The sequence below is a fragment of the Gossypium raimondii genome, chromosome 3, assembly GCF_025698545.1.
Source record: "Gossypium raimondii isolate GPD5lz chromosome 3, ASM2569854v1, whole genome shotgun sequence".
NCBI classification, from domain to species: Eukaryota; Viridiplantae; Streptophyta; class Magnoliopsida; order Malvales; family Malvaceae; genus Gossypium; species Gossypium raimondii.
The window spans coordinates 13,476,485-13,487,354 of record NC_068567.1 but is presented as its reverse complement, the minus strand read 5'-3'; the positions used below and the strand labels follow the sequence as shown (position 1 = coordinate 13,487,354).

The 10,870-nt window shown below is 31.0% G+C and overlaps 1 protein-coding gene across 1 annotated transcript; it reads right to left on the bottom strand.

Moving 5' to 3' along the window:
• Positions 1 to 8,233: 8,233 nt before the first annotated feature.
• On the bottom strand, positions 8,234 to 10,258 carry LOC128039757 (uncharacterized). The gene has a single exon (XM_052628137.1). The coding sequence runs from the start codon at positions 9,623 to 9,625 to the stop codon at positions 8,357 to 8,359; it is 1,269 nt and encodes a 422-aa protein (XP_052484097.1). The 5' UTR covers positions 9,626 to 10,258; the 3' UTR covers positions 8,234 to 8,356.
• Between the last annotated feature and the right edge of the window lie 612 nt (positions 10,259 to 10,870).

Sequence of the window (10,870 nt, the reverse complement as noted above, 5' to 3'; positions counted from 1 at the left end):
TAAAAATGCATAAGTTAAAATAGATGATGATATGCAATATACCAAATCCAATATACTAATTTACATATTCATTGCTCACAACTATCACATTATTACCAATACTAGAACATGACAAATTCAATTCATATGTCATTTGGTAATTCAAATCATAAAATATCACATTCAATCTCACTTTCAATTTTCATGATTTCATTTAACATAATCAATCTATGTTCATGACTTATTCCACAATTTCATTTCCCATTTCTCATTTCCATCCCATTCTCATAGTTTACCATTATATGCATCCAAATATCATATTCATTTTTAATTCAATTGTTTCACCACCATTTTTTTTTCTCATATTTATTTCCATATTAATTTGACTTGGACTCGGATGAATACACGGATCCAACCAACACAACAAGGAACCTAGTGCCTGACAGGTAAGTCTATAATAATAAATTACACCCTACGCTAGTCGAAAAAAATCGAAAAATAAAGCGCCCAACACTGGTTGGCATAACTGACAAATTGAGTGCCCAGCACACCCGACATGTAGTCGTAAAACCCTAAACTCTTCCTATCTTATGACATGCAAATTATACCCGACCCTAACCAAACAGTTAATAGGGTAACTATTTCTCACATTTATTTTCAATCAATTCCTATTTCATTATACTAATCTCAAACAAACAAATCCATTATTCTCATACATATATATATAAACAACATAGTTCATCACAATATAAGTTTAATTTCACATTTCAAATAACATTGAATATTTCTGAATCTATTCAATTCAATCCTTAGCACAAATAACCAATTCAACGACCTCAATACATCTCACCGAATCAATTTGTAGCTTACCTTATAACTTACCATACAATACAATGTAAAAATGTAACAATTGAAATACTTCGTATTATAGAAACACAAACCGTGAACTCTGAGCTATTCGTTGACAACTTTATCTTTTCCGTTATTTAGCGAGGGATCCAAGTTGATGTTAGCTACGGATTAAAACAAGCATATAATATTATCAATACACAGCCCAAAATTACATTCAGTTTCTAATTTATGTAAATTTTACATTTTATTCAATTTAGTCTCTAAAACCAATACTAAAATAAATTTCACATTTAACCCCAATTTCTTATGCCAAATATACAAAAGTCCCTATAAGACCTCCTATTTTTCATTTTACCACTAATTTTGAAATTTATTCACTTTAGTACCTGTTAAACAAAACCACAATTTTACTTTACAATTTAGACCTTTTTCAACTGTAAACTATCAATCTATTAAATTAACCCCTAGAAATTTAACTATCCATCAATGGAAACATTTACAATCTTTAACAGTACCAAAAAATATAGTATGGGTTTGCTAGATTAAGCTATCGTGATTCCGAAAACATAAAAGTTACTAGAAAAAGACTAGATTGAACTAGACAAATTAAGTTTGAAACTTAGAAACCCTAAGGTTGTTCATCCTTAAGCTTCTTCTTCTACACTTCTAAGAATACAACAGACTCTTAAAAAATACATAATACATTACAACACAAAATTTCGTTAAAAATGGACTCTTCTTGGCATAGAGAATTATACGCCATACTTTTAAAATGTCTTCTGTATGCATAATATTCCAAACTCATCATTTTCTTTGGCACATCCTTAGCTTGGCCCCTTCTAGCGTACTTATTCTCACAATAGGACCTAAAACAAGAACAAAGATTTTGCAAGTTCTTGCGAACTTAGTGAGTTTTAATAAAAAAAATACCTTGTAGTCTTTCTAGTTGAGTTCCTCCTCTTGCAGATTTCAGATTACCACTCTGTCTTTGGCAAACACTTTACTAATATCGGATATATACTTATATGCTGGCTACCATACTTAACGTACCAACTTTCTCTTCACTCATTGGCTGATTTTAGATCTTATCAGTTGATATAGGTCTTTTTCCTTCTTAGAACAACCTAGGTACTTCTTAGAAAAATATCTATACAGAGCCTACTTTCAAAGAATTCCTCTTTAAACAAAAACTTACCATTTTTCCCAGAATGGTTATTCATAAATACTACTCTTTGATGGATAAGTACTAATTGATCTTCAATTTGGGGGATTCCCATACTAAATTTGATAACTAATAGACTACCAAATCATATCCCGAATCAAACCCAAATAAAACTAATACTGATAATCAAATGTTCTAGATCATTCAAAAGAATTCCAAACATCTATGTTTCATAACACAAGAACTCTCAAATTGACAAACGATTCAGATTCCAAATAACCTTAGAACAAGACATGAAACTATTTAGAGATGGTGGATACCAAATAACTTAGATTTCATCTTTAAATAGCGTAGACAAACTCATACCAACTAACACTTATACCTTTTATAACTCTGAATATGCCAATATCCTATACCGATAGACTACTATGGTGGATTCCCTCTTTATAAATATAGATACATACTTTCTTTTAGGAAATGCCCCATAAAAATCATTTAATTTCATAACCAGAATAACCAACAAAGTTAACTTCAAATGTATCGGATCCTTATCATAGAATTATCTATCAAATAAATCTCAAAAATTACCCAGATATTGCCACAAGGGCGGATAACCAGATTCTATCACACAGACATAATTGAATACACCACATAGGCGTTATAGGATTCATCACAGAGGCAATACAGAATACGCCACTAAGGCTTAGCAGATCACGCTACATAGGCATCAGACAAATTCACGTGTTTACTGTCCCGTTGGACTTTCACAGAAGGTGACATGGGGTTTCCCCTCATGGACTTACACATATCTTCATGTTGTGATCTGCCAGTCCGATTTATACCTTACCGAGGGCATCACCATGAATATTCTTATTATCATATTATGTCATAAGTCTTAGCCACATGAACTTACACATCCTAATGTCATGATCTATCAATTCAGTCTTCATCTTACTAAAGTCATCATCATGAGTGTTTTCGTCGTCATATAATGCCATAGGTCTCTTGCACATGAACTTACACATATCTTTTTATCGTGATCTATCTGTCTGGTTAGCAATATAATTGTACTACTAGAGGCATCACAAAGGGATGTTTCACTTAGAAGTTACTTGCCCAGATTTGTTCACATACATGATTGATTCTTACTTTCTCATATAAGATTTCACAAGCATACTTACCATTTAACTTCTTATTAAAACAGTAATTCACACATATCATTCTTACATATATAGAAACTTTACAATACTTGCATACACGCTTACCAACTATCCAAGATGCTATCATCATATATATCTCTACTTGAACAGTTCACATGCAAGAGGCAAGATAGAGACTCATCTATACTATAGCTTGGAGTTCCAAACTAGAACATCCTTCCCGAACCAGTAATAGCAGCAACTGCTAAAAAGAACATGGAATCACCATAAAAACTCATTTACAGATAATTTTCTATCATTTCATCTACAGATGACCCCCATGCAAGGTCTTACTCATATCGTACTGTTTAATGCTTCTTAATAGTCGTATTCTTTTAAAAACTAAACATGTAGAGCTATCGGTCTTACCAGGAGGTGGAACACCCACTGATTATTCAAAAACCTTAGCTTTCAACTTAATAAATGAGAAAATAACATAATAGTTTAAAAAGAAGAACTTGAGAGTAATATTGAAGAAAGAAAAACCATTCAGAAAAAATATATATACACCTAGTTCCCCTTAGTGGAACTTGACAAGTGTCGATTGTATCCTAAATTTGTCCTAATAAATGACCTATAAAATTCGGGAGAAATATAAGTAAGAATCTTGTACAAATGTTATTTGACCAGTCAATTCAGTTGGCTCCTAACTAGATCACGTTACAAAACCCAATTAGCATAGTTCTCAGGCAAACTGGGTGTACTACACATTTGGCTGTAATTTTAGCCAGGCTTACTCTTCGCTTGTCACACTCTTTTCTTAAATAGCATAATACCATGAGATAAAATCTTTAATTAATTTTACAGCGGATACTTTACGCCAAACTCTAATCTACCAGAAGGCTGTTAATTGGCAGACCATGCTACGCTAAGCAGATAACTTCACATCTGCACGTTGATGGGGTAGCTGTTAGGAAAAACGTGTCCATTTTACTGACTGGGCAAGAAAACACATCCAACTAGAAGAATTTTCTTGCCAAATCTGCTGAAAACGCGTCCAACGCGTTTTCCTTCTCTCTCCCAAATTGGTTTAATCTGATAAATTTTGAAAAAAATGGCCTAATCCGATAATGTTTTGTAAAAACTGACCTTGTCGGTAGTTCCCCTTTCATACTAACCATTATTAACTAAATATTGAGACAAACCCATTGTTAATTCGGTTTAATCAATTTGCAAAAATTTGAAACCAGCTTAAATACTCATCAATAAAGTCGAAAAGGATGAAAGTTTTGAAGAAACGAAAACCCTACAACTCAACCAAATTCTATCATAATACAAATTCATTTCATATTTCAAATCTATAGAAAGAAAAATACATCAAAGATAAATTAGCAAACTTGGAATACAAAGAACAAAAAAAGCTATTAATTTTTGCTTGTTTTTGTGATTTTTTAAAACTTTTGTTGTATACATATATAAGAGGGTAATGTACTAATAAAGGCCCATTTCTAAAATTATTTACGGAAATGAGTCATTTCTAAAAATAATTACGGGTATGGACCGAAAACCCAAAAACGTGCTGACATGGACACGTTTCCAGGGGATAACCTAGAAAAACGCTTCCACATCAACGTTTTTTTCCTCGTGTCAGGCAAAAGCACGCTGACATAGACGCGCTTTTGCCCGTGCTCAGACTAAATTTTCAAAAGAGGTCATTTTTTTAAAATATTACAAAAATAGACCAATTTTTTATAAATTTACAAGAATAAGCCTTTATAAAGACCCAAAGTGGTAGCAACATTTTTTTTTGTGCCACCAAATAAAACTTACAAAACATATCTTTATATAGACCCAAAGTCTCATTTCCTTTGTTTTCTTAAGCAATGTGGGATGTGAGATATGTGTATATATAGACTCGTGAATAGGTTTGCAGCTTGTTCCTAGACAATGTGGGATTCCTTCCTCTTTTAACTAACAGCATAAGATTAAATGCTACACTTTATTTTATTTTATTTTTTTACTTATAGAGTTTAAATTTTTTTACAAAAACTTAACATTTGTTACATTATAAATAAATTTTTAAACTCTATAAGTAAAAAATTAATAAAATATAAAATGATGTGGGATTTGGTCTCTTCTTGTTTCAAGATGACCAAATGGGTTTGAAATAAAGGTGTTTGGATGATGTAGAAGATTATATAGTATTTGCCATTAATGCAATCTTGTTTTGATGCATTTGTTTTTTCTAAAGCAATTTCATTTTATATACTTCAATACCAATATTATTAAATATTCACTAAAATGATTATCTGATTTATTTATTGAACACTAAAATTTGATGCAAACAATCAATATAATGTGTAGGTATGAAACTATTAATGAATCGATTCATATACATTTGTTTTCTTTTCAAATGAATCAAAGTTATCTTGAAACAAAATCATTTACATATAAAGAATTTTCTACATATGTAATATAAAATTGATATGAAGTTGTCTATTCTTATGTATTTAAGGTAATTTTTATCACTTAATTATAAAATGTTATAAAATAGTTATTTAATTATATTTTTTGAAGCATCTGTTTATGAAAAGTTACAAAATTGTCATTCAACTATTCTAATTTGTCTATTTTTTTTTTGTTACATACCTCAAAATTCAAGATAATTGGGTGACCAAAAAAAATTACTAATAGTTAGGTGATCATTTTGTAAGTTTTTATAATTCGATAGCCAAAAAATCATAGTTAACTGTAGGGGTGAGCATTCGATCGAATCGAAAATTTTTGAGTTAATCGAGTTTTCGAATCTCATTTTATCATCCTAACTTTATTTGAAGTTTTCTCGAATCGAGTCGAGTGAGATGGAATTCAAATCGAATCGAATCGAATATATTTGTTCGAGTTAAATTTTAAAAAATAATTTTGGGTCCTTGTAACCATTGTCACCCATCGTAATAAAATTTGTCCACCTTAATCAATTTTTTTATTAACTTTCATCACTTCATAATTTATTTATTAATTTTTTATATATTGGTTAGCTTCTTTGCTTGCTTAGTTGTTTCAATTATCTTCAGATTCTTATCACTATGTATTTTAGAATTAAAAATATATTAAATGTAAAAATATGATTTTTAATAAAAGTTATTTTAAAAATAAAATGTGAAATTGATACCAATATAAAATTTTAACACGAATATTTTATGGCATAATTAATAATTAAATTTTAATATAAATATTCAATATGACTAAACAATTCAATAATATAAATAATATAAAATGTGAAATTTAATTTAATAATATAAATAGTAGATATAAATAAAATTATTACTATTTATGTTTAGTGATTTTTTTTGGATAATTTTGATTTTTTTATTTGAGAGTAAAGAGTGAGAAGTAAAAGTTTAGGGGAAAAATAAAAAAGTTTTGGGAATAAAAGTTTGAGGGAAAGTAAATAGGGGGAGTAAAATTTTGGAGGGAAAATATTAAAAAAAAAATTGGAGGGGGGAGGGTTTGGGATAGATGAGAGGTGAGATGGGAAGGGAATAAAAGTTTTAGGGGAAAAGTGGGAGGGAGTAAAAATTTTGGGCGAAAATAAAAGGTTTTGAGGGTTTTGGGGAGTAAAATTTTGAGAAAAAATAAATGGGAGAGTAAAATTTTGGTGGGAAATGGATTTTGGGTAGATTGGGGGGTTGGGAGGGGGGAGGAGTAAAAGTTTTAGGGGGAAAGTGGGAAGGAGTAAAAGTTTTGAAGGAAAAGTAAAAAGGTTTGGGAGTTTGGGGTAAAAATGTAAAATATTATAGTTTGATATTCGAATTATTCGAATTATTCGAGTTATTCGAATTCGAAAACTCAACTCGATTCGAACTCGAATTGAAAAAAATTGAGTTGATTCAATAACTCGATTAACTTCGAATAACTCGATTCGCTTTAACTCGAAATTGAATTTTTTCGATTTTTCGAGTCGAATCGAGTTTTGCTCACCCCTAGTTAAGTGACTACTAATGTAATTTAATCTAGATAAAAAAATATGAAAAATAATTATTATATTTTATGTATATTATATATTTCTATAAAAACTTATTTAATATAACTATGTACTATGTTTAAATAGATTATCTATCTAGTCAAATGCATCTAAATAAATTTATCAAGATTCATTAGGTGATGAAAATTAAATTAAAATTAGGATTAAAAATTAATGAGTATAGTAAAATATTAAAATATATATATCATTTTTTTAAATTACAAAAAATATACTATTTGAGTACCAAATACTCGCCATATATTTATTAATCATTCATAACATAAAATAAAATAAAAATAAAGATTAAAAATATTAATTTTAAATTGAAATAATGGAAAATTATTTTAAAAAGTAGAATCGCATGGATATTAACTTCAAACATTTAAAATTGAATAGAAGATTATTGCATGTACAAGTTTCATATGTGCAATTTGTTCTTTTTCTTTAATGGTCCTTTTGTATATGCTAACAATTCTAAAATGCAATAAGATTAAAGATCTCAAAAGATAAATTTATAATATGAAAAATGTTAATGAATATAAAAAATAGAAATTGTTTTGTAAAAAAATATAAAATATAGAGTAGCATTTAATCTTACGTTATTAGTTAAAAGAGGAAGGAATACTACATTGCCTAGGAACAAGTTGCAAACCTATTCATAAATCTATATATACACATACCTTACATCTCATATTGTTTAAGAAAATAAGGAAAATAAGACTTTGGGTCTATATAAATATTTGTTTTTTAAGTTTTATTTTCACATTAATTGGTGACACCAAAAAAAAATTGATACTGCCACTTTGGGTATCTATCAAGGCTTATTCTTGTAAATTTTTAAAAATTTAGTCTACTTTTGTAATTTTTTTTAAAAATGACCTTTTTTTTAAATTTAGTTCGAGCACGGGCAAAAACACGTCCATGTTAGCGCGTGGAAGTGTTTTTCTAGTTTATCCCTTAAAAACGTGTACACCTCAATAAATTTTTAGATTTTCGGTCCATAACCACAATTGTTTTTAGAAACAAACCATTTTTGTAAATAATTTCAAAAATGGGTTTTATTGGTACATACCCCTATATAAGAAATTAAAAATTGGATTTTTGTTCATGAAATCGTATTGGAACATAATAATATTATATATACATATAGATCTCTCTCACACCTTAAACATGTTTCACTCTGCTTAAACAAACTTCCCTTCAACCCCACCATTGATGCACTGCGACACCTTCATCCCTTAACTTCCCATACAAAGCCAAGCATTCCCAGTAAGCCCTTCGGCTCATGTTCTTTCTTCCACCAAGTCCTTTAGGTTTGCATTCCAAGAACAGCTCATCAACCAATCTAATAGCCTTGCTCTTCACCATATCTTCAACCACTTCAGCCTCAGCCTTCATCACTACATACTCTTCCTCCTGCACGTTCCTCCTCAGCCAACCCGACATCCCAGTCTCCGCCGCAGTCTGCGGCACCTCTTTCTTGGTAGAGTCCTTGGTCAGTGTCTCGATCTTGTACATCTCGAACTTCAGATTCCTTGTGGGATAATTCTTGACAAACCAGGTGGTGGCACTGCCGCCATCTTTCTTAGGCAAGCCTACATCAATGAAAACCCGACGGGGGTAGCTTTCGAGTGAGTCCCCCAATAGATCTGGCAAATATTTCGTTCGTTTAAGGTAAGTTCTGGACGTCCCTGAGGATGCTCTTGGTGGTTCAAGAAGAACGTCTTCCAATTTCTTCAATGCTGCCCGTTTCGCTTCTGATGTATTATACCCCAAAAGCCGCCTTTGGGAACTTGGGATCGGTCGAGCATTCTCAACCTTTTTCATCACAAAAAGGTTGGAATTGAATTTCCTGAAGTAAACAATCTTGTAATTAGACGGCTTGTTGAATGAAAGCGATGAATCCAGCTGCTGAACAGCAACAATACCGCCAACTTTGAGACTCCGGTCGATGAATTCGAGGGTGGATTGAATGTTTTCAGTGAAGATGAAATCGAAGGACTCGTCAGGGATTAACATTAGTCGATCAAAGTCATTTGTAGAACTGAATTCCATATCAGTTTTGGTTAGGAAGGAATTTCCCTGAATGGATTCTTCATCATAGTCATCGGTTAACAATAGTCCTTTCTTTCCCGGTTTCAGAATACCTTCATTGTTCAAATAATTGTACAGCAATAGCAGTGATTCCAGATTAATGGGATCAGCGGCCTCAGGGACAACTTCAGGCTTGATTGTATAAACAGGCAGAGCGGGTTCGTCGTTGACGATAAATCTTATTCCCGACCAAGGAAGCAAAAATAAGGTCAAAGCCAAAACCGTCAAGAACCGAGCAAGAAGCTTAAAAACCCTAGAGCGAGGAACTTTGACGATCAATCGTGCACCAGACTGCAAATTAATGCCATTTTTCAAGGCTTTATGCTTGTTTTTATGGAATTTGTTTAGAAGTCCATAAATAATATGGACAGCCATTGATCCAAATGATCGATTAAAACACAAAGAAAAAAGGGCTTACAAATCCAATCACAAAAATTCAGAAAACAAAGGTGATCAAAGGCAAGGTAGATTGTATGAGAAGAAAAATAGAAAACTTTTCCGGAAAAGAAAATCTAGAGATAGCATATTAAAGTAAAACAAGGAAGAGATTATAACAGGCGAGAAAGAGAGGAATGAAGAAGGCAAAACTTAGCGAGTGCAAAATCGAGCGGCAGTGTGATTTCCACCCACGAGAGCCACACGATTACTTTGGAACCTCGACCAAAGTAACAACAATTCCTTCATACGCTGAACCTCCATTGTTTTACCCATTATTCCCCAGTGCTGGATTTCATACATCAACCTCCAAATGATTCTTAACGAAACATCGCTAAAACACCAGCTAGAGAGAGAGAGAGAAAGAGATCTTCTGTTGTGTTCTTCTATCTTCTACTTCTACTTCTCTTTTCCCCCTTTGTTGTTTTCTTTGTGCTCTCTGATTTGGTTGGAAATCAAAGAGGAATTTTAAGGGAAGAGATGTGAAGGCTTTCGTTGCTGTTTTGGAAATGGCCTAAAAATGGATGGTTTCGCGACAAATATGTTAAGCCATTGCTCCGCTTCTCCTTTCTAACCGCTAAGCCTTTTATTTTCTTACAACCTATGTTTGCATATGCACTGCCTATCCTGTTCCGTTGCTTTGTATTTTTAAAAAAAATAAAAATAAAATATTACTATTATATAAACATATTTTAAAATTTATTTAAAACATATATAATATTTTCTTATGGGATAAATCCCTAAAATACAAATGAATTTTGGTTCAATGAGTAATGTTATACATAGATTTTGATTTTGTGCAATTTTATAAATGACATTTTAATTTGATTCAATTTTCCTAAACAACTAATATCATTTCGTATAAGCATCATTTTACATTTACATATTACATATACAAATAATTATACTTATCTAATATAAAAATAAATTGATTATTCATTTATTTAAATATGTACGATTGAATTAAAATCAAAGTTTTATATATATGTTGAACCAAATTTAAAGTTTAATGTGCATAATTGCACAAAATCAAAGTTTACGTATTAAATTGCACACTAGATTGAAGTTGATGATGTATATTTTTGTATTTATCTCTTTATTATTTACCGTTAGAAGTTTTAAATTTTTATTATAGGCCTATTGCCAAATTTAGCTCTCAACGTTTACATCTTTCTTCAATTTGGC